General features: G+C 38.5%; 13 protein-coding genes across 13 annotated transcripts; 5 read left to right on the top strand and 8 right to left on the bottom strand. All coding sequences in view use genetic code 12, as the record gives it.

Moving 5' to 3' along the window:
• Positions 1 to 76: 76 nt before the first annotated feature.
• On the bottom strand, positions 77 to 1,810 carry CANMA_004804 (uncharacterized protein; the record flags this gene model as incomplete). The annotated part of the gene is made up of 1 exon (XM_051817118.1): positions 77 to 1,810. One exon carries the CDS (start codon positions 1,808 to 1,810, stop codon positions 77 to 79), a length of 1,734 nt encoding a protein of 577 aa, XP_051669570.1.
• Positions 1,811 to 1,985: 175 nt separating this feature from the next.
• Positions 1,986 to 4,799, bottom strand: LHS1 (Hsp70 family chaperone; the record flags this gene model as incomplete). Its single annotated transcript, XM_051817117.1, has 1 exon — positions 1,986 to 4,799. The coding sequence occupies one exon, from the start codon at positions 4,797 to 4,799 to the stop codon at positions 1,986 to 1,988; it is 2,814 nt and encodes a 937-aa protein (XP_051669569.1).
• A 713-nt stretch (positions 4,800 to 5,512) lies between these two features.
• On the top strand, positions 5,513 to 6,775 carry CANMA_004802 (uncharacterized protein; the record flags this gene model as incomplete). Its single annotated transcript, XM_051817115.1, has 1 exon — positions 5,513 to 6,775. One exon carries the CDS (start codon positions 5,513 to 5,515, stop codon positions 6,773 to 6,775), a length of 1,263 nt encoding a protein of 420 aa, XP_051669568.1.
• A 460-nt stretch (positions 6,776 to 7,235) lies between these two features.
• HPT1 (hypoxanthine phosphoribosyltransferase) lies at positions 7,236 to 7,877 on the top strand (the record flags this gene model as incomplete). The annotated part of the gene is made up of 1 exon (XM_051817114.1): positions 7,236 to 7,877. One exon carries the CDS (start codon positions 7,236 to 7,238, stop codon positions 7,875 to 7,877), a length of 642 nt encoding a protein of 213 aa, XP_051669567.1.
• Positions 7,878 to 7,917: 40 nt separating this feature from the next.
• CANMA_004800 (polyubiquitin-binding protein) lies at positions 7,918 to 9,024 on the bottom strand (the record flags this gene model as incomplete). Its single annotated transcript, XM_051817113.1, has 1 exon — positions 7,918 to 9,024. One exon carries the CDS (start codon positions 9,022 to 9,024, stop codon positions 7,918 to 7,920), a length of 1,107 nt encoding a protein of 368 aa, XP_051669566.1.
• Positions 9,025 to 9,187: 163 nt separating this feature from the next.
• CANMA_004799 (uncharacterized protein) lies at positions 9,188 to 12,217 on the bottom strand (the record flags this gene model as incomplete). The annotated part of the gene is made up of 1 exon (XM_051817112.1): positions 9,188 to 12,217. One exon carries the CDS (start codon positions 12,215 to 12,217, stop codon positions 9,188 to 9,190), a length of 3,030 nt encoding a protein of 1,009 aa, XP_051669565.1.
• Positions 12,218 to 12,636: 419 nt separating this feature from the next.
• CANMA_004798 (uncharacterized protein) lies at positions 12,637 to 13,482 on the top strand (the record flags this gene model as incomplete). The annotated part of the gene is made up of 1 exon (XM_051817111.1): positions 12,637 to 13,482. The coding sequence occupies one exon, from the start codon at positions 12,637 to 12,639 to the stop codon at positions 13,480 to 13,482; it is 846 nt and encodes a 281-aa protein (XP_051669564.1).
• Positions 13,483 to 13,645: 163 nt separating this feature from the next.
• CANMA_004797 (aminodeoxychorismate lyase) lies at positions 13,646 to 14,521 on the top strand (the record flags this gene model as incomplete). Its single annotated transcript, XM_051817110.1, has 1 exon — positions 13,646 to 14,521. One exon carries the CDS (start codon positions 13,646 to 13,648, stop codon positions 14,519 to 14,521), a length of 876 nt encoding a protein of 291 aa, XP_051669563.1.
• Positions 14,522 to 14,550: 29 nt separating this feature from the next.
• On the bottom strand, positions 14,551 to 15,468 carry SER2 (phosphoserine phosphatase; the record flags this gene model as incomplete). Its single annotated transcript, XM_051817109.1, has 1 exon — positions 14,551 to 15,468. The coding sequence occupies one exon, from the start codon at positions 15,466 to 15,468 to the stop codon at positions 14,551 to 14,553; it is 918 nt and encodes a 305-aa protein (XP_051669562.1).
• Positions 15,469 to 15,793: 325 nt separating this feature from the next.
• CANMA_004795 (uncharacterized protein) lies at positions 15,794 to 16,303 on the top strand (the record flags this gene model as incomplete). The annotated part of the gene is made up of 1 exon (XM_051817108.1): positions 15,794 to 16,303. One exon carries the CDS (start codon positions 15,794 to 15,796, stop codon positions 16,301 to 16,303), a length of 510 nt encoding a protein of 169 aa, XP_051669561.1.
• Positions 16,304 to 16,308: 5 nt separating this feature from the next.
• Positions 16,309 to 17,376, bottom strand: CANMA_004794 (uncharacterized protein; the record flags this gene model as incomplete). The annotated part of the gene is made up of 1 exon (XM_051817107.1): positions 16,309 to 17,376. One exon carries the CDS (start codon positions 17,374 to 17,376, stop codon positions 16,309 to 16,311), a length of 1,068 nt encoding a protein of 355 aa, XP_051669560.1.
• A 264-nt stretch (positions 17,377 to 17,640) lies between these two features.
• Positions 17,641 to 19,281, bottom strand: CANMA_004793 (uncharacterized protein; the record flags this gene model as incomplete). The annotated part of the gene is made up of 1 exon (XM_051817106.1): positions 17,641 to 19,281. One exon carries the CDS (start codon positions 19,279 to 19,281, stop codon positions 17,641 to 17,643), a length of 1,641 nt encoding a protein of 546 aa, XP_051669559.1.
• A 1,145-nt stretch (positions 19,282 to 20,426) lies between these two features.
• On the bottom strand, positions 20,427 to 22,064 carry CANMA_004792 (uncharacterized protein; the record flags this gene model as incomplete). The annotated part of the gene is made up of 1 exon (XM_051817103.1): positions 20,427 to 22,064. One exon carries the CDS (start codon positions 22,062 to 22,064, stop codon positions 20,427 to 20,429), a length of 1,638 nt encoding a protein of 545 aa, XP_051669558.1.
• Positions 22,065 to 23,350: the final 1,286 nt, after the last annotated feature.

Genomic DNA, 23,350 nt, shown 5'->3' with positions numbered 1-23,350 from the left:
GAAGAGGGGGTAGAAAGCTAGTGTAGAAATAGTGGCAATTTATAAGAATATATTCATTATGACGACTTTATCAGAACTATATAACATTCCTTTTATAATCTTCATAATCAAAGTATGTGGCAAGCACTGTGCGATCATTGTACAGCCTTCCAGAGAGCTCCATAATGGCCTTCAACGCCGAGTTCTCGTCATCAAACTCAATAAATATCTTTCCTAATCCAGAAACATTCAATTGCTGTAACCCGGGGGTAAAATCATTAGCAGGTAGTGGAATTTTTATCGACACCACCGTTCCAAATTGCGATGCCTCATTTTTCATGTCATTGTACAAAAACCGCACATTCGAATCATCCTTCAAGTCCTTTAGTGAAACTGCATTTAGTAGTTGAACAACTCTTGAGCTTGCTCTAGCTTGGACTAGTTCGTTGTTTACCAATTTGGGCAAGGTGTCGTAGTTAATGGGCCCCTTTTGTATCGGAGTTTCCAAACGTGGAATGCATGAGTAAAACGCATTTGTTACAAAGGATAGCTGCTTTAATTTCTCAAGTATTCCTTGATCATTCAGTTTGAATTCGACAAAAATTAATCCTAACGGGTCTTTTGTGCCTTTTTGTCGGAAATACTGCATTCCATATAGAGGCGCTAGGGCCAGGAGTTGTTCGCTTGCGTCATCAGGTGAAACACTGGTTGAAACAATAAGCGATATTTTTCTTGGACTGTCTTTGATAGCTTCTTGCACCTCATCCGATGTTGTCGCTTCATCTTGAACAACATACTCGTTTGGTCTAGATATTTGGAGTCTAAACTTGTCGCTTACTTCCCGTCGATCAATATGATCCTCTTTGTAGGCATTGAATAGTAACTCTGTACCATTAAGTGAATATACAATTGTCGCACACTCACTATTGTTAAATTCAATAATCAATGTCTTGTCGTCCTTCAACTTCCTTTTACTGTGTATATTATTACTCGAGCTCTGTTCAAAATCAATCATTCTCAAATAATCATTGAAAAATTCCACAATCTTCATGTAATTAATAGTTCCAATGTCATTGATGATTAAGGTCTTGGCTACTCTTGAATCAATGGGGTCGATTCTGCTTGTCTCATTCAAGATATCATTACTATTCAGAAGTCTGTCTTTAACCAAGCCTTCAAGCTTCGTAAAGTCAACGGGACGGGGGAAGCCCGGTAACGGAAATAATCCTGACAATTTTGCCCTTGGGGCACTCACTTTTTCAAAACCCTTTGCTTTGACGCCCCAACGTGAATCAATGACCTTGATCTGATTCAAAGGCTGTGCATCGTTTAAATTCTTTAAATGGAGTTCCAATTGTTGGATGCGGTCTTCAATTTCAGCTTTAGACATTTTTGTTTCTGGTTGGGTGTAGTAGCTTTCCTGGAAGTTGCGTGTTTCAGCTCTATTATTAGCATCATAATGATCTACCCTTCGCGTATTATAAGACCTATACGAGCTTCCTTGGTACTCATCGTATCTTCTTTTGTTACTCCTCGGTCTGTAAGAGTCACCATGATGCGAGCTTGGCTGAGTGGGGGCATCAGCGTACCTTTCTTTCCCACGATCCCTGTATGCATATGCTTCATAGCTGTTTCCTCCATCGTTTGATCTCACTCCTTGCCGAGGAGGATAATATCCATCATAGTGCGAATTTGAACTTGAATACCGTTGTGTGTTTCCACTGTGTGAGTTGCGAGATCGGATCGATGCACCTGAGCGTGCTGATGAATTCCTGTTAGTATCACCATAATTTCCCCTTCGCGAATAACCGTTTGGTGGTGGATTTGACATACTGGAGGTGATGGGTAAAATAGCGTGGGCAGGCGATTGGTTCTTGGAGTGATGATGCTCCCTCTTTTCGTCTTTTGAAGATCAATTTTTTTTCCCTCTTCCATATTATGTGAGAACAGCATTACGCAGAAGAATTAAAATGCAACACTATTTCAATATTAAATACTCTATATGTCTACAATTCATCATGGTCAATATCAGCACCATTGTTATCAGCTTCGCTAGATGGATTGGCCTCTTTAGGTGCTTCCTCATTGATGGTACTAGATGATTCTGCGTCATTCTCAGAACGTGACCTAGTTTCGTCTTCTACAACAGCAGCTTCATCATCTTGGTTTTCACTTGCAGCCTTCTTCTCCGCCTCTTTAGCAGCTTCTCTCAACTTCTTTCTGTACTCCTTCTGTTGCTGTCTCTCAATTAGTTTATCATATTGCTCATCGAATAATTTAACTCGGTCGTTGTGGGTTTTTTCCAACTCGAAAAGGTCAATTACCATTTGAGCAACTCCCTTTGCCAAAGCATCGTGGAAGCTGTACAATTCTTTTTTGCTGATTTTGTTGAACTTGGAGTCAGGGAAATCTAACAAATCTCCAATTTTGCTAATAACCTCTCTATACTCCCGCAAATTTCTGTCGAATGACAACATTTTGTCTTCTTTGCCCATGAGTTTCAACTTAATCCTATCGTTTTCTTTATCAAAGTTTAACCCAGCATTGTCATACTTTTTACGCACTTCTGCAATTTGTTCGCCAAATTTCAACATGCTAGACTGAATAGTCATGATCAAACTTGAACCATCTTCATATAACTTTTTCATGCCATCTTTTGATAAATCAGTATTTGACATGTCAAGGTAACTCTTGATTTCTGATTCACGTCCGCCAACGTCCTTGATTTTTTGCTTCAAGTCATCAATCACGGCACCATCGCTCTCAAAATCTAACCACTCAATTTGTTCCCCAACATAATTGACAAACTTTGCTATCTCCTTGTCACTCAATTCCTTTTTTAAAGCATCTTCATTCGACTCAATTAAGTCTCTTAACTTGTACAAGTGACTCTCCAATTCGTTTCTAACTGCTGTTAACTCGATCTTTGCTTCATCTAAACGATTCAAATGGGCAAGTTTTCGAAGTAGTTTCTTCTTTTGGTCCTTGCCTATTGGTTTCACGTGAGGGTATGTTGCTGAGGGGATTGAAACATAGGTAGATTTCAATGCTTTTGATGCTTTTGCTTTGGAATCACTGCTAGTTGAATTTGTGTCGCTGGATGTTGAATTAAATCCTTCATCCGTTTCTCCTTCTTCCTCATCAGCATCAACATCTAGCACATCTTGGACGCCGTTATTTTTGAGCAAATTCTTCAAAAAGGAGCCAGTGTTCTTTGGTTGACACTGTATGTTGGTCTTCACAAGATCAAAGATCTTGCTCTTATTAAGCTCAAAAGTAGCTATCACTTCCTTACTTTCTCCCGACTTGCAACCCAACTTTTGAACGGCATTGGAGATATCGCCAAAACTGTACGACTTGATCAACGAGCCATCCTCAAACAAGGAAATAGACAACAGATCACCAACTTCTCCAAGATTTACTTTCGTCGTGTTTCCGACCTCAGATTCTTCGCCAAAGACAACCAATTGCTCATCGTTTGCGTTTGTGCTAACCTCAAAATTGTGATAACTTCTGTCAATTAACTTGATGTCTTTAGGATTCTGTGTCTTGGTTTTCAATTTCAAGCCCATTTGCGTAGTTCCCAAAGCAGAACTCTCATCGGTATTTACTGATTTGGATATCTTGTCCTCACCCACAAACAACGACACGTGTTTTTGAACAAATGGTACTCTGGTTGACCCTCCATTCAAAATGACTGATTTCAAATCCTTTACACTCAAGCCGGATTTCTTAAGGGCACTCGCTATTGGTTTGGTGACTCTCTCCATTAAATCTGAATTAAACTCCTCAAACTCGTCTCTTGTAACCAGAACTTTGAAATCTTTGTCACCATAAATAGATTCCAAAGTGGAATGATACTCAGTATTTGCAGACAAAATGATCTTTGCTTTTTCAGCAACCTCATATAGTCTGGCATGAATCTTTTCAGAAAGATCTGACGATTCCAAACCAAAGTGGTTGAGTAATTTTTCCAACACAATGGAATAAACTGACTCCGTCAAGGTCTTTCCACCAAATAGTAAATCTTCCCCAACGCTTTCCATTTTCAAAACAACTTTTCCGTTCGATCGTGGAGTAATGGAGAACAAAGTTGCCGTAGTGTAACCAGCACCAGCGTCAAACACCAAGTGATACTCGGTAACATCATTGTACTCAGATTGGTCGTACTTTTTATTTCCTGCAAAGTTGAGCGCAACAGAAGTTCCCTCATCCACCAAGCCTAAAACATTTGAAAAATTAGCCAAGTATAAGGAATCCAAATAGGCTTGACGAGTTGCCTGGGAAGAAAATGGTGGTATACTGATTGCAACATCTTCAACCAATGCTGCTGCGTGGGGGTTCTCCTCGAGATCATTCAATGCCCTTGCTTTCACCTCGTTCAACGACATTGCCAATAATTCTTCCACTGAAAATTGATAACTTGAATTTCCCAATCCAAGATCAAACTTAATGGCATTATTCCTAGACTCATCTCCTAACAACTTGATGCCAAAGTGGGTTCTTAAATATTTTTCAGTGGCAGGATCGTCAAATGTTTTACCAATCAATTGTTTTAAATCCAAGACAGTACTCTGGGGAAATCTGGTGACCAATGAGCCCATTTGTGATCCATAGGCCCTTTCTAATCCACCGTCAGGCTCTTTTCTAATACAGATACCCGACAAGTCTTTTCTTTTTCCTTCGTCCGTCAATACCAATTCAAATGGAATGCCAGGTGCTAATAACACCGCCTTTGTGAATTGCTGTCCATAATCTATTCCCACAATTGCAGAGAGAACAGACGATAGTATGCACGTCAAGGTGAGTAAGAATCTCATATCATATATGCATAAAAGGAGTTGAAATCGTGTAAAAAAAGGAATGAATTTCTTATTATTAGTGAAATCTGTTGAAATTTTCTTTGTTGTTCTATTTTTTTTTTTCTACTTTCAAACGTGGAGCCCACAAATTTTCATTTAATAGAGTGGCAAATGTAAACCTGAACTAGAGAGTAGATTATGAATTGATGATCACCACCGAATTAATAGAGAGTGTAGTCAATTTTCTGACACCACAATTTGTTACTAGCAGCAGTCGCTTTGTCAAAGCCATGGCATTGCTTACAGTTCATTTTCGGTGTTGTTGGGATGGACTTTGGCATGTCCCACCGGAAAAACTTCATAAAAGGACAACGCATCAAAGTAAGCAAATACATTAAAAAATAGGGTACACATATTTAAAAATATTACACTTAATACCATACATTGAGCTTTGATGCCAGTCTTCCAAAGCTAGTTACAAAAACAATGCAAGATTAAGTAGAGCAGCGCTAATTGGTATTTGGGAAAAAAAAGTGGTGGCATATCAAAAATTATCAAAGATTTTTGTTATGGAGTGGTAGCTACTAGTCAATGACTGCAATTATTTTCCTCTTTGTTATCGTAATCTGGATGAGTGGTATATAAAGGGATCAACACCCCATTTGAAGACTACCGAAAAAGGGGTTCAAAAGAGGGTGTTTCATTTTATCCCGCTTTATTGTTCCAAACAAATGATGTCAAAATCAGGCCAAAACAGTCACCAAACTGACAACGAACCAAATAACAAAAGTGACGTTTCAATTGAGAGAGCCTTGAATGAAGTTGGGGCTCAAACTAAAGCAGTAGTAAATGATCTTTTGAATGATAAGGTGCTGCCAAAATTAAATCACCCCCAGGACAATGCTAGAAAAGTTATCAATTCTAGAGATTTTGACTTGGGGATTGGAAAGAGTTCTTCGGCTGCAAAATCGGCTCCTTTTGATACCACACCACCCAGGAGTACACCGACATTGAGTGAGAACATTGACGATCAGGGTGAAGCTGAAAAAGAAGAGAATGGCTTTACAGAGGGATTGGATTCAAAATCGTGCAACGAGAAGGTCTCTGATTCGAAAAGGGATAAACAATCATTGACAAAGCATAGCGTACATGAAGAAACGAAGCGTAATAAGAACCTTGACCCAAACATCAAAGCCAGCGACGAAGCAGCAAATTCAGATGGTTTGCCGTTGGATCAGACAAATGGAGACAACGATACTCCCATTAACGGTGGTACACCAGGTGAAAAGCGTGCTATTGGCGATTCGCAAAGTGCTAAATCAGTGGACTCTACAAGATGGGGCAAGCCGTTTGTGAATAAAATCAAGACATGGCTTGGTGGAACTACGGTTCTGCGAAACTCTGAAGGAGCACAAGATTCCAGTGATGAAGATTCCGAAAGCATGACTCCAGATCACCAGTTGATGGAGTTGCCAAGTATTCCAGTTCAATTTCGTCCAAGAGAAATCAACGGGTTTGGAATCCTCTCGAAATCTCAAACTTTGCCAATGAAAACAAAGAAGCAGTATCAAAACCTTTTAAATAGTGGGCTTGGTTGTACATTGCAATTTTGCAAATATTTGGAAATTATGAGTGAAAAATCAAAAAAACAAGATATTACAAAGTCTTTTGCACTTCAGTTTGCTAGGATGCACTATGAATTAACCTTCACAAGTGCTTATTTGAAAACAAATGAGGATATTGATACTGAGATTTTGTTGCAGTTGAAAATTTTGTTCAATGATTTGTTTAGCAATAATTACATTATTTGGATAGTCAATAAGTTTGAGTATGATGATTTTGGAAGAAAGTTTAGGAAAACAATCGCACAGGTGTTGCGGGATGAATTTCAATATGATGTCAGTTATAAAAGAGAACGCTTCTATAGGGATGTTGTTGCTGCAAGTTTGACCCAATGGAAGAAAAATATCCCCTTCCCTGAAAGAGTATTATAATGTTTGTTTTGTTTGTTTGTTTGTAATTTTATAAGTAAAATTTTGTGATGAGTTGTAGTTTTTGTCTCAAATGGGTGCAAAAACATTGTCTACTGTTCCGTTGGAGGTTCCGTGATAACAGCTACCAAGGATCATCATCATCAACAACAGCAACAAAGAAGAAAGTCTTTGCATAAAGAGTTGAAAGATAAGAACACCTCCACATAGGGCAATAAAGTACACACTTGATCTTTGTCTGGCTGTATTTGACCTTTGCTAATATCTAATTCAAGCTCTTACACTGTAGAAGAATCACATCGGAAAAATTCTCAACAGAAAAAAATAAAAAAAAAAATATACCACAAGGTCGTATGTATCTCTCTTCTTTTCTTCTTTCTTGGGTTTGGTATAGAACCCTAGTTCTACTGGAGTATCCTGAATCTCATTAGTTTGACCATTTGAATCATACACGTGCGCAACAATGTCGGATGATAAGATGTATATCTCGTACAACAATGTACACCAATTGTGCCAAGAGTCAGCTGACAAAATTAAGCAATTCAAGCCTGATTTAATCATCGCAATCGGAGGAGGTGGTTTTATTCCTGCTAGGATGTTGCGTTCCTTCTTGAAAGAACCAGGTCAGCCAAATGTCAGAATCATGGCCATCATTTTATCTTTATACGAAGAGATTGAAAACTCAGATGGAGTACAAGAAAAGCCTGGTACTCATGTCAGTAGAACTCAATGGATCGATTACACTCAATCCAAGATTAATTTAGTTGGAAAGAACATTTTGATTATTGATGAGGTCGACGACACGAGAACTACATTGCACTATGCCGTCTCAGAGTTGAAGAAAGATGTCGAGGAACAAGCCAAGGCTTTAAATGCTGACCCAAAGAGCACCAAGTTTGCTATATTTGTCTTGCATGACAAAGAAAAGCAAAAGAAGGCTGATTTACCAGATGAAATTATGAAGACGGGCAACTATTTTGCTGCAAGAACCGTGCCCGACTGCTGGATCGCGTACCCATGGGAAGCAACTGATATTGTCTATCATCAAAAGAAAGCCGTTGAACAAGGCAACGATGTGTTCCTTCCTTCAACTACACAAGAATAGAGAGCTTTATAGATGTGTCATCAAAGCATAAATTAAAATCCTAATCAATTTCTATAACATCGGGACTTCGCTCATGGTTCTTTAAAGATGGATGATTTGTATTTTTGTCCTTTCTCTTTTTACTTTGTCGCAATGACTGGCCCGATCCAGAAAATGCATGTTGACTCTTTTGTTCATCCTTGATACCCTCGTTTATCTCTTCTTGAGTAGGCAACACCACAGGGAAACCAAAGAATAATTGGTTCTCCGGTAGAATTAATGGTACGGCTGGGGCATTGGGATCTAAATCATCCACACTGTACTTGCCATTTGCCAGTTGTGCATCTTCCACTTTTTTCCCTGATAATTTCTGGCCCGATCCTCCGAATTTTGACACGGATCCTCCATTTGTTGCTGCGTTACCCACAAGTTCTGCATAATTGATGGACTTGGCCATGGTTGCAGCACCAGCACCCCTGTTTACACTTGAGGGATCAATAGGTTTCAGCAGGGATGGTGTAACACTTTTGGGCTTGTATTCGGGCTCCACATACCCCACTGGAGGAGCAAAGTCGGTCTCCAAATCTGTCTCCACAACACAAATACCGTGGTTTGTACTCTCTGGTTTTACCTCAAGAACCTTGATTCCATAAATTGAATCGTTGTAGTTCACCTCAATCACGTCATTCACGGTTAAGGTGGAAAACTTTCGCAAAACATTTTCTAAGACTGCTTTGGGGTCACTGATATCCAAAAAGTCGACACTTTGTGGTTCTATCTTGACAAATTTCCCCAAATTTAGGTCACAATTCTTGACCTTGATCAAGCTTCCTGGTTGTAGTTTCAATGTGTTCATCATCCATTGAGGGATATAACATCTTCCTTCCTCACTAGTGAACTCTAAAACACCGCTGTGCGTCAATAGGTCTTTCTGCTCATTCTTGAGTTCAAACAACATGGGATATCTGATGTGTAACATTGTCAATTTGCTCAATGCTGAAGGAGGTAAGAATATTTTGCCTCCGTAGTTTGCGTCATCCTTTCGTACCAAATCTGGCATCATTGCAATTGGATAACATCTAAAATATTCCTCAAAGGTGTTACTTGCAGGTACTCCAAATCCTTGCATACCTCCACCAAACACGGAAGATCCAAAACTAGAAAACATGATGTTGTTGGTTGGTAAAGAAAGTTTGTGGTATTAAAGAGTGATTGGTTTTTTATTTTTATTGACATTTTTTTTTTATTTTTGCCGTCAAAAGCTATTGCTAGTGAGCATTGTAATTATGACAGATACAAAAGTACAGGTATACACATAAGCTTCATACAGATTAACGTCTCGTCTGTTGAGTAACTTTAACAAGTTCTTGAATCATCTCTTTTTTACTGTCATCCAAATCACCAAACAAAATGTGATACTTTTCGGGTTCGTTTTGTTGCATCGAAAGGAATGCTTGGACAAACTCCTCAAACCCATTGATCTTGTCAATAGGTGTCTCTCTAAGAGCCTCCATCTCTGCTTCATCCATCTCATACTCATCATCTAAATCACCAATTTCTGCAAATTCATCATTGTTATCATCATCTCCTTCGTCATTTCCTTCCTGTTTGACCTGGTCCTTTTGACTAATTTCATTAGTCAAGATAGAGTTCCTGGTTCTGATTGCATTGGGCAAAGCTGCCACATTGTTTAGAAGTAAATCAGCAGTCTCACCAACCAAGTCTTCAGGAATGCTCTTTATTGCTTCGCTCTTGACAATAGCCAAGGCGCACAAAATTTGCAATTTACACCCGTAAACACTTTGGAAATCATCACAATGTTTAATCCACAATTTGTAGAATTCAACAGTGAAACCCTTTGATCCTATCATGCTCAACGTGTTGACAGGATCAACAAAGATAGAAGCAAAAAGAATTCGAATCAACGACAAGCGGTGCAACATATACCCATCAAAAGCATTCTGGGCTTCCAAATTGTTATAAATATCAAATATCTCGCTCAAAAAGTTGGGCAATATAGAAGCGAGTCTCGTATTCATTGCCAAAATAGTCAACTCAATATCTTCAAAGGCTGAATGGGCAAAAATTGGATCCATGTCGTCCTGCTTCAAAATACCGAAGCAAACGTTCATCATTGATTGAACATAAGGGTGCTCCATTGTAACTTGAGGGTTAGTGAACCCTTTGTTGATTATACCCACAAAGAATGGTTGGAACAGGTCGAAATACTCATAAGCGTATGTTTCAAACGCATCAATGACACTTTGATACATTGACCACATGGTGTTTGAGACTTCTTGGTTCAAGTACAACAAAGACTCCATAATCTCGACTATTTCGGTCAAAAATACCACCATCGCATTTTCCAAGACAAAGTTAATCAACTCTTGAACCACAAGCTCCAAACGTGTTCCTATTTTTGATGCATGAGACGTAGAGAGGATCAACGTAGTCAACGTACTCAATAAACCACTTGCTTGGTACTCTTTGTCCGCCTCTATTGCGCCTCCTGCACTTTGCAGTTCAAGAATTTCGTTACCCAACCGAAGAAATTGTTCAACCAATTTAGTTCCAAGCTCGACAGCATATGGCTCAAGGTTTTTGGCAAACTTTTCCACAAAAGTATCCATCACGTTGGTTAAAATATCACTTTCATATTTCTTTGATTTCTCCAACAAGTTTTCCAATAATTGCGGTGCTTGCTCTGCAACATGGCTTGCTACTGAGTCTTCTTGAACTAAGGTTGCCAAAGCATCTGCGGCAGTCAATTGAATTGGAAATTGTACCTCGTTTTGGAAACATGAAATGATTCCTTGAAAAATCTTTTCCAAGACTTGCATATCACTATATTCATGATTGTGGAACATAGCGATGGTGTCGCAACTCCTAGCGGTAAGCCAAGGTGTCCTAGTGGAGTTTTCGTTTGACAATTCAGGAAGAACATACGTCTCAAGCATTTTGTCAACTTGTCCGTGACATGGAGATGATTTCAGATCCAATTTGTAGGATATTGTGGAAAGGATTCTAAGAGCTCCCTCAGTTTTCATTGCAATATCCTGGTTGCCACGATTGCCAAGTCTTTGCGTGAATATATCGTTGATTATACCAAAAATAACGTTTATAGTTTGTGTAAACTTTTTATTGGAGAGTCTGTAAACAAAATTGATTGCCGACACATCACTTGTCTTTTGCTCCCTATTGACGTCAAAGAATCTCCTGATGTATTCAAAAGGATCATCCTCATAAAGTTCGACTGTTTCTTCAGTTGCTTGTAAAGAAGGGAGAATCAAGTGCCTGATTATTGCATCCAATTTGTCACCGACTAATTCCCAACAAGGGGTTTCAATAATAAGTTCCAAGAATGAGATCATGTAATATAATGAGGCCTCACTTAACCAAACCTTTTTGCTCGACCATTCTTCGATAATCTTCCAATAAGCACCAAGTATTTCAGGTACAAAGTTTGTGAGGAATACCTGGGTAAAATCATTCTTTTCTTTGGTCAAATAACCACCGCCGTGCTTGTTTAATAAACGATTCATGTTGGCAAAACACCATTTAACGGCCTTGACTCTAGGGTGCAATGCACGTTGCTCGAGTATATCTTCTTCCAAAACCTCTTTAGGTAATGGCTTGTTGATTATCAGAATATGAATATTGCACCAAAGGCCTAATTTATTCACATCCATAAAATATGACGGAAGTGACGAAAACGTGGCATTCTTGAATGACTTTACAATGAGATAGAGCATCTCATCTGTGATAGTAGTACCATCATTTGCAACTAGGGTTTGAGCCAATTGCTCGATAATGGGGAAAGTCTCTTGTGTAATATTTTCCATGACTGGGTTAGAAAAGTTTTTCAGCTCAAGACCTGCCCATCTGTAGCTCTTGACGTATTCATACAAACATATCAAACCAACGAAAATCTGATCCTGATCCTGAGATGAGAGCAAATTCGAAATTACCGGTATCAATTCGTCCCATTTGTCGTAACTTAATATCCCATTCAATGCAGTTGACAAAGAAAATTTGATCTGGTTGATCTTGTACGCTTTCATTAAGGTAGGCACCAACTTATTCTTGATATCAGCTTTTTCATTCTCAAGAAGAAAATAACTAGCAGGTTGCTTTGTATGCTCTGGCGCAATCCAATAGTTCATGATTCTGTTTTTAAAAAAAATTGCCGCTGCAATTTGTGTGCCCAATTGAATACCCGGCTCGGTGATCAAGTCCAACAAGTAGCTGGTAAACCCAGGCTGCTGTTCGTATACATGCAATGACTGTTCGCTACTTTTTCTGACCTGCTGATCTGCGTTTAAAGTGCCGCCCAAAGCCTGGAGAAGTGAATCTTTATCCATCTTTATAAAAGGTAAATGAAATGGTTTTAATAAAGTATCTTTAAGCGTTGTACTCTTGGGGTATTTTAGAATTATAGTATGAATCTATTAGTGCACGCCACCTATTACTATTGATAAGCTCTTGTTGTGTATTTTGATTTGGGTGCCAAATTTGACAATAGGGTGAAAGAATATTATTTGTATGGTGAATCAGTTTATGTGTGTCTTAACATTAAATCACTGAAAAATTATTTGTTAACAAAAAATTTTTTTTTTCTTTTATTTGATTTTTATTTTTGTCTCTTCGCGTTGAAACTTTGAGCGAATGGACACTACCACTTTTGATGAACGAAGCTCATCTGACTAAAATTGGCAAGCAAAGTCTTGATATCGCTACAACAGTCCTCAAATTATTTAAATATTCTTAAGTATTTGCTGTCATGGTGAAAACAGAAGTAAAGGGGTTTCAAATACTACCTGTAAATATACCAGGAACAAAGTCCACGCATTACATATACTTCAAAAAGCATGATTCTAAAAGTAATCCAGAGAGTGTCAGCAACACATCCATCTTTATTTGCAATCTACCAATACTAAGTGACTTGCAAACAATCAAAAAGTATTTCCAAACGGTTGCTCTAGGAGCAACTATCGAAAGCTACACCCAATCGTATTTAACAGATAGCACGGAGGATCTATGGCTAGATTTAACCAAATTAACATCAGATTTACCCATAAGCAACACCGATGAGACTGCTAGTAAATTACCCAAAAATTGTGCAATAATAACATTTATTGACAAAGGCTCATTTCTGTTGGCATTTAACGCGTTGAAGAAACTATCCTCCGGTGCTTCTGTGTCCACTTGGCCAATGAAGGAGATTACAACCTCATACTTTCTCAACAAGTATAAGCAGGAAATATTGGACAAAGAAAAGCTATCGGAAGAAGTGGCACAAGCTTTGAAAGATTTTGATACTGCTGAACAAGAAAGCATTGAAAATTTGCAAAACCAAGCAAACTTGGTAGATGAAGATGGGTTCCAATTGGTTGTGGGATCTCATAGGAAAACAAAGGCAGGTATACTAGGTAAGCAAAACGTAGCATCTACCATTGAGAGTGATAAAGCAAAGAATAAGATGAAAAAGAAGGAGAAACAAGATTTCTATAGATTCCAATTGAGACAGCGCAAGAAAGAAGAAATGAATGAACTTTTAAGCAAGTTCAAAGCTGACCAGGAGAAGGTCAGGTTAATGAAGGAAAAGAAGCGTTTCAGGCCGTACTAGATGGTATAGACAAAGGAAGAGAAAATGTGAATAGGATTAAGTAGATCAGTAAGTAATAAGCATGTAAAGAATTGATTTAAAGCTAGCATTTGCTACCAATTGAATAAAACTGAAACATCCGCATACCCTAAAAGACACTAAATGCATCATCACTGTCCACCGCATGAAGTCATTTCAGCTAGACAAGGACTTAAAGTCAGTTCATACGGACTACATAGATAGGTTCTTTCCCAAATCAAACTCCTCCATCAAACCGGAAGATTTTGAAATATTATCAACCATCAGGTATGATCCAACGTTGTCAAAAGTCCCTCCAACAGGCTACATTGATATATCACCTCTGAATATCTTTCTTTTATCTGAACACGTTGCAAGACTACAGTACACATTTACATTTTTTCATCATTTGTACGGAACTTCATTTGATTCTGACATCGGTGAGGAATACTTGTTGAAGCAAATTGTGGAAAGTTTCAAGGAGCTGCAGAAACCTGTGGATAAATCATACAAAATACGTGGATTGTTTAAGTTAGATGGATCGTCAAGGTTAGAGATTCACGACACGACAATTCGTGAGGATCTATTATTGGGATTACATCCTGCTGATGGTGAAAACAGTGCCGAAGCTCTGACTGAATCTGGCTCGAGGCACGATGAATGGGATGTATACATAAACACCAAGAGTTCGCTTATCTCACCCTTCACATCATTCAAAACTACAAAAAGAGACGTTTACACAGAAGCAAGGAGGATCCTTCCTGGGTTGAAACCAGGCAAGGAGGAAGTGTTACTTTTCAATTCGCAAAATCAGTTAATGGAAGGCTCAATCACCAATGTTGCTATTAAGAGACAAAGTGATGGTAAATGGGTCACCCCGTTGTTGAGCTCTGGTTGTCTATGTGGTGTTACTAGGCATTATCTCTTGCGTAGGAACTTTATCGAGGAGGATGTCATTCTGATGAAAGATGTTTCCATTGGAAATGAAGTACTATTATTCAATGGCATCATGGGTGTCGTTAGAGGAAGAATCGTCGGTTGATATATACACATACATATAGTCAATGTATTTTATTCTAATAAATCCTTGATGTCGACATCACTATAGCCCATGATATATAAAACATCAAGCAAAGACTTGGTGTTTAAGCAAGCTGGAGCTTGTAGTTGAACTTTAGGCTTTGCATTCCACGCAATACCAAATCCTGCAACTGACATCATTTTCAAATCATTAGCCCCATCACCTATGGCAACAGCATTCTTGGGGTCGATTCCATGCTTGTTTGCTATTTCCAATAGAAGCTCGGCCTTTTTATCACCATTGACAATTTCTCCAATTGTCTCACCATTTAAGATGTTGTTTTCATCAACACCTAATGTGTTTGCGTAAGCATAGTCCAAGCTTAGCTCATTCTTGATATGTTCGGCCAAAGGTATAAATCCACCGGAGCAAACTCCTAATACACATCCCATTTTTTTCAAGGCTTTGCTCAATGGTCTTACACCGTTTGTGATTTCAATTTTCTCTTCCAACTCTTTCCATATCGTGGTTGAGTTTATGCCACGAAGTAAACCAACACGCTCTTTTAAACTCTCATTGAAGTCGATTTCTCCATTCATTGCTCTAGTTGTAATTTCAGCTACCTTATCTTCAATACCGGCATATGCTGCTATCAACTCAATGACTTCTTGGTAAATCAACGTAGAATCCATGTCAAAAATGAACAACTGCTTATCTTGTCTAGTTAAGCTTGGTTGTAGGATCAAGTCATAGTTTTGGTTCAAACATTGCGACTTGACCAATCCAAGGGCTTCTTGATAGTTGTCTATCTCGAGTTCGTAGTCCCAAGCACGTGGAGAAAGTTGAGTCTTGCCGAAGCTAGCATGCAATGAGTCTGTGATGAATCTATCAACAGCGGATACAATGCTTTCAGGCGCATAATCCTCGTGAACGATCAAGGTAAGAGAATATAAAGCTTCTGCAGACATGATTTGGTTGTAGTGATTAGATTGTGTTGTTTACGTTAATGAAAAAAAATTCAAGTTTTCACAAAACGAATCTATCGGCTGACAGTGTCTGTTATAGAGGGAATTTCTGCCAAAAATAAATCAAGAACCAACCAATCTGCGGAACATAACTGAGCTTATCATATAAGGGAATTGCGATGCTTAGCCGTCGGTGGGAATTGGGCTCAAAAGGGGGTTCCTTCTAAGCTATAAACAACGCTACCAAGTGATTCTCCATATATTTTCCTCTCTCCACCTAAAAATGGCCTTTCAAAGATTTATCTAAGGTAAAACCTACTAACAACAAATGACTAAATGCACTATAGCCAGCAGGTCAAAAAATGCCGAGGCGCCATTTTCAGAATCTCAATTACTTGAGATCATAAATGAAAATTCCAAACTAACGCCACAAGAGCTTGCTTCGAAATTAGCCGACAAATTAACGACTATATCGTCAAAACATAAATTCCTTATTCACTATACGTCATTAGCTACTAATAATGCAAATTCTTTTGATATGTGCCTCAATACTGACTTTGTATCGATTTGGGAATCTTCTAAAGATGGATGTATTACTGTTCAGCTTGATTTGATGAATGGAAGTTGTGATGAAGAGGAAGCCAAAGCCCAAGACGAGGATGCGGTAATGAAAGACGATGCCACAACAAAGATATCAGAAAATTCTACTAATGAAGGGGATGCAACCGACGGTAACCTGAAGGAGATCGATGTGTCAACACCCAGTGAAATTACATCAAAAACGAGCCCAAGTCAAGTCAATTGTTTATTCATTACAGTATATTGGATAAGTATATAAGTCCTTCAATCTAACAAGTTGTAAACTGACTCCAATCGATCATTAAATGACTTTAGTGACGTAGTTTTTGCAACTAATTCACCCAACTTCTCTTGTAACTGATTCATCCTTGGGGCAATATCTGGATCCGTATTGGGATTGAAATCACTAATTGAGTCAACGTTAACCATAGACAATCCTTCATCACCCACTGCATCAAATTTATTTAACTGCATGTCTTGTGTCATTTGACTCACTTGGGTGTCGATTGAGGACAATACATCTTCAATTGAATTTCGGGACTCTTGTAGCTTAGAATTGTCTCGAGCCAAATCTTGTTCCAATTTGGACAAATAGCGCTTTAGGTCGTTGACTTGTTGGGTTTCTTCTGCGAGATAGACATCTAGTATCTTCTTCTTGGCTGTTAATTCTTGCAGATTCAATAAATTTTTAACTTGTATGTTCTCATTTTGGAGGTTGTTTGATAATGACAAACCCAGTGTAGGTGGTAACTTTGTAACTTTGAGTCGTGATCGGAAAGAATCTGGGTTCATGTCTTGACTCCAGCAATTGGATAATTGCTTCAAGATAGTATGTCGTAGTCCTCGAGGAACTTCATCTTCGATTGCATTGTTGATAGTCTTTGAAATTGCGATACTGAAAATATTACTTATTGACTGCATGAGCTCGTCATTTGGAATTTTCCAGTTATCCTGGGTACTTTGATTTGTGGACCCTTGCTGAGCTAATTCCAGGCCGGCAACATCACTGGTTAGTTTTTGCCTCTTAGGCACTGGTTCAGCATCATCGGATATATGATGGGAGACAGATGAGTTTGGTGGTTTGGCAGAAGAAATACGGTTGGTTAGACCCGTAAGCGCAGGCTTGTCATATTCAGTGCGTGTCCCTTCATTGTTTAGCATATGGGAATTGGTGTTCTTATCATGATGGTCAAACATAGGCTGGTATGGTATTTCTGCAAATATTAATTGACCGCCGAAATGTTGAAGAAAAACTGATCTTGCATTTGGTTCACACAAAAGAGAAGCGGTGTGGTACCACGCTAAGTACTGGAGTTTTGCAAGCACAAGCATTTAGAAAAGTTAGCAATTCAGTTAGAAAATAAGCCTCTTAAATCCAAGCTGAAGCAACAAAACATGTAGCACAACGAATTTAATAGCTCCATCTACAAGAAAAATTACCCAAAGGCTTGTCAATTATCTGATAAAACGTCTTTTGCAACCTATAGAACTGCCAATTAATACTTTGCAAAATCAAAGTCTCTTTTCTAGAAACGTGCCATGGCTTTTAAGTTAAAAGCTATTACTTTCAACAGTTTGTATCAAATATATACTTTTTCATGCTTTCTCTCCCAACACCTCATCAACGTTTTTAACACTAGTTTCATCATCTGTCTCTGTACCATCAAGATTAGACTTGGGTCCAGTGTAACTCCTCCAACCCCAGGCGTAATAATACACCAAAGATAACATCCATACACCTCCGTTGATTACACAAGTATAATTCATGCTTTCTTTATTAACACTCCTTGAATCCGGGAACATGTTCATGATAATGGCGAAAAAAATGTAAAGCACGGTAATAACATTGATGATGTAGCTCAAAGTATGTCCGAAATAAAAAGGTCCCGGAATGAATTTCTTTCTTCCGTATGGCAAGATCACAAGAAGCACTGGCATACCCCACGCCAAATTAGTGGATGCAATAGCAAGAGAAAACAATGCTCCAGACCCAGCAGTTCCAGGAATTATACACAAACAACCCATTACCAATGCACAGCAACCAGCAAAAACCGTTGCTCTAACGGGAACCTTTAGCTTTGGATGGACATACTTGACGTATTTGTAAACAATTGGCAAACCGTCATCTCTAGCAAATGACCAAATTTGCCTTGACAATGCAGTCAAGAAAGAAACTGCCATGAGATACTGGCCCACAGAAATCAATGACATAAATGCAACCGCCCACTTTTTCCCCAAAGCATCGTATATGATCTGGGCCAATGGCGACCCAGTTTCTGATGAAAGGACACGAGCGGTATTACCATCCTTGATGCAAGCTGCACAAACGATTAATACCGTCCATCCCAAGACCCCAACAGCAGAAATTGAGCCTAATATTCCCACGGGGATAGATCTTTGGGCATTCAATGCCTCTTCAGAACAGTAGATTACTGAATCGAATGAGCCAATTGCCCATATTGCCGTGTTGAATGACAAAATGGCACTCCACCCCACAGACCAATCTCTTGCATTTTCGTATTTACCAAATATGAACCCTCTCGAGTTGAAACTATTGTGTCTCGAATAACCCACTGGTACAGCAATGAAAAACAACAACATCAAAAAAACGTTGACAATAATCGACAAGGATTGTAACCTTTCTGCCCGTTTAGATGTCAAGATGGATATGATTGTATTCAGTACAATACAAGCGGCAAAAACGCCATACGTTTTAGCGTTTGTAATTTCAAAATCATTGTCCATCGAAAGTGAGACGGCCGACAATACTTCAGTAGCAAATCCATAAGTGACACTGCAGATAGCACCCATCAATCCAAGTGAGTTTGAGCACCCAATTAAATAGCTTAAAGGTACCCTAAATCTATCAGGACAGTAGTAGTTGGTATAATAGTACAAACCACCACTAGTTGGTATGGCACTTCCTAAGAAACTCATTGAAATACCGACACAAAGGACAAGGAAACTCGCAATGAACCAACCCCAAACTAGCCCGGCGGGTCCACAAGCTATACCCATACTGATAACTGATGCCACACTGGGTATAATCAGACCCATAATTGAAAAGGGGATTCCAAAAACTTGTAAAGTGGTGTAATGACGTCTCAACTCTTGCTTGTAACCTATTTGATGCAAGAGATCAACATCACCATTATTATGCTGTGGGTCAACAAATCGAACTTCAGAAGCTGATGTGGGGACTTGACGTAGACTATGTACTGGTGAAAATGCTTTCATTGTTTGATGAGGTACCTAATGATATTGATCCTTAGAATTACTGGTATTCTCACAATAGCAAAGGATTTTGCAGCTCTTTTATAAAACAGTTTTAAAAGAGTAGTTTTTTTTACCTCATTACTGAAACACAAAGGTGCCTTCAAGTCTCCACTTAGCGGTACTCACAAAACATAAAGTTTTAACTTTTGTTGGAATAACCATAATCTTTTCACTTACTTTAAAATTGTGCAATAAAACTAAAACGGAATTTAAAAGCATAGATAAAAACAGAATACAAAATCAAACCGTCAAGCGCGAAATGGTTTTCCCCGAAGGGTATTAATGAGAGCAAGCCCATGCCCAAAGAAAGCTTAGCTAGAATCCTTGTGTTTGATGAGCAGAAAGTTGTAGAACTTAACAACCACTTCTAACTTTACTTTCATTGGACTACCCCTACTAAGAAGAAGTGGGCTGTTTGTTTTTGTAATAATAGAATAAAGTTTTCAGCCGTTTTTGTTTGCATTTAATTTGGGGTAAAACTCATATTGCGACTTTGATTTATGGCACATCAAAAATAAAGTGCCATAAAAAATAAACTAGATTGTAGGATACCGTTCATTTCTCTTCAGGTCAGATGTTACCTCTGATATTTTTAACCTAAAAACTTTGACAGTTTTGACGTTACAGTTTTATATGTTAAGCTCCTGTATGGGAGTTTCTCAGTCTGTTATATGACAACGGGTCGATCAAAATATGGTGCGTTAAAATATTCCAAAAGGAATACTTATCTAAAGGAAGTGTTTGAATTTCGTGTCTCAGTGACAACTTGTACGTGTAAGTAAGGCGCCTGGTTTTAGATTTTGATCTACACCACTTTTAAAGGTAGCTTTAAATCTGACACAAATTTAGAAATGTTTCTATTATTTCCGTCTTCAAAAATTCCGTTTTAAATTCCGCGCCCTTGAGCTCTCTATCTCACCTTCGTAACAGATAAAGGGTAATACACCTATTGATTCTTGAATATTGCCTCTGGTGTTTCGATTGCACTATTATGCGTTTTTCAATCTGTTAAGAAACCGAGCTACTACAACGTTCCAAAATCAAATGGTTGTATTATTCAATAAATAACTACAGAACTACTTTGTAACATTTTGCCACGACTCTGCTCAAGCTTTCTCTCTCAATACCTCATCAACGTTTTTAACACTAGTTTCATCATCTGTTTCTGTTCCATCAAGGTTAGATTTGGGTCCGGTATAAGTACGCCAAGCCCAAGCGTAATAATATACCAAGGACAATATCCACACACCTCCATTGATTACACAAGTATAATTCATACTGTCTCTGTCTACATGTCTGTTTTCGGGGAACATACTCATGATAATGGCGAAAAAAATGTAAAGCACGGTAATAACATTGATGATGTAACTCAAAGTATGTCCGAAATAAAAAGGTCCCGGGATGAATTTCTTTCTTCCGTATGGCAAGATCACAAGAAGCACTGGCATACCCCACGCCAAGTTGTTTGACGCAATAGCAAGAGAAAACAATGCTCCAGACCCAGCAGAACCTGGGATAATACACAAACATCCGATAACCAAGGCGCAGCAGCCGGCAAAAATTGTTGCTCTTACCGGTACTTTGATCCTTGGGTCGACATATTTGACCCACTTGTAGACACCTGGTAACCCATCATCTCTGGCAAAGGACCAGACTTGTCTAGACAATGCAATCATTAAGGATATAGCCATGAGGTATTGACCCACACAAATCATCGACATGAATGCTACAGTCCACTTCTTCCCCAAAGCATCGTAAATGATTTGAGCCAATGGCGATCCCGTCTCTGTAGCAACGATACGTGAGACATTACCGTCCTTGATACAAGCGGCACACACTACTATTACTACCCAACCCAAGAACCAGCAAGCAGCAATGGAACCCAATATTCCCACGGGTATAGATCTCTGGGCGTTTAATGCTTCTTCAGAACAATGGATGACCGAGTCGAAGGAACCAATTGTCCATATAGCTGTGTTGAACGACATTACTGCGCTCCAACCAATTGGCCACTCTCTAGCATTTTCATATTTGCCAAATATAAATCCTCTATCATTGAAGCTGTTTTGTTTTGAAAACCCAACTGGCACTGCTATTAAAAATAAGATAACCAAAAACACATTGACGCAAATTGAAACCGTTTGAAACTTGGCAGCATGTTTAGTTGTTAAAGACGAAACAACCATATTGACGATAATGCATGCAGCAAACACTCCATATGACTTTGCGTTTGTGATTTCGAAATTATTATCCTTTGAAACAGAGACAGCTGACAATACCTCGGTAGCAAATCCAAAACTAACACTACAGATAGCTCCTGTCAACCCAAGTGAGTTTGAACACCCAATCAAGTAGCTCAAAGGCACTCTGAAACTGTCGGGACAGTAATAATTTGTATAGTAATATAATCCACCACTAGTTGGTATGGCACTTCCTAAAAAACTCATTGAAAGCCCAACACAAAAGATGAAAAAACTAGCAATAAACCAACCCCAGACTAGACCAGCAGGCCCGGAGGCAATACCAATACTGAAAACTGACGCTATACTGGGTAGAAGACCCATTATTGAAAAGGCTATTCCGAAAACCTGCACAGTTGAGTAGTGACGTCTCAACTCTTGTTTGTAACCAATTTGATGTAACAACTCGGTATCCCCAAGGTTATGTTGAGGGTCAACAAATCTAACCTCGGAGGCACATGTAGGAATATGGTGTAAACTATGTACTGGTGAAAACGTCGACATCTTTGATGAAATTTTGATGCAATAATTCTTTTTGAAATGGACTTGGATTTTGCAACTATTTTATATAAAATTATTTAGCCCATATCGCGATAAACCTCCGCCTTATTTTAGCGGCACTGGCATTCAAAAAAAGAAATATAGTACTCTGATGAGATGAAAAGAACGATCATGAGTAACTCAAACTCGTACAATATTTCACAAAACTGCAGCTGTGAACAAAGTGATATCATACATAAACCAAAGATAAGGTACAGATTAAACGAAAAGTATTCTTCTCCAACAAAGTATCCTTCGCCAAGAGCTAAGAATCTGGGGTAATCGAAGAGTCAAGCTATTAATGACTTGTGACATTTCTGGTGCTTCATAGTAATTAAACTGGCAGCGAGATTTGCCCCACCCTCTTAGCTTCAATTTTTTTTAGTCAATTATAGTCACCCCCACTACGGAGAACTGCAATGTACGTTTTATACCTACGTGGCATTGCATTAAAAAAAATATAAATGAAGGAATGCAATAGGGTACCTCCAAAATTTCGTGCCCCCTCTTCCAATCCAGCGGTATCAACTTTGTAGAATAATATGTCAAAAGTAAAAATATCTTTAACAGCTCAAAGTCCTGAAATTTTCTTTACAATCTTTGAATCTTATTTATCCCCAGCGTTAAAATATCTTAAAAAGCTTTTGTTTAATCATCATCTTGAGTCTTTTTTTGTTGTTTTTTTTTTCTTTGGGGGTTCTTTTGGTGGTTTTGTAACTGGTATTTATTTACTATTACTCCGCTTTTAAAAAGTTTAAATGTGTCAAATGTTTTCAATCTTTCTATCCCTTTATGAACACACTAAAGCAGCGAACCTTACATTTCACTCACATTTTTTCAAAACCGCCAAAAGTGGGGAGCAAGGCAACTTGACTAACAACAGTAGAACAATCAAGATCATTTTGAGTTACGGGAATTACACAAATACGGTTGATTACACACTTCTGCCGAACTAAGGCAAAGCTGGCGGTATTTCAACAAATTGGGCACTTTTCAATAGCTTTGGACTATCTCTCTAATTCTTTTTTTTTCTTTCTTATGCAGCAAAATTTCATAAATTAAGATGTATTTTATCTCCACATATACAGTCTTTAGAGTAAGGCGTAGTGGATTTTCAAGCTGTTTGTGTGGTTGCGATAAGATAAGTAGATGCAGATCTTACCAAGAAATTTGATGAAAGTGAACCAACTTTCTTTAGGCGACACTCTTATTTAAGATGTGGAGACTAATAACTCTGGTGGAGTATTTCT

Source organism: Candida margitis (assembly GCF_024628925.1).
Source record: "Candida margitis strain CBS 14175 chromosome Unknown scaffold1, whole genome shotgun sequence".
Taxonomy (NCBI): Eukaryota; Fungi; Ascomycota; class Pichiomycetes; order Serinales; family Debaryomycetaceae; genus Lodderomyces; species Lodderomyces margitis.
Note: the sequence above shows the minus strand (reverse complement) of the source record. Positions and strands in the feature narration are given on the sequence as shown.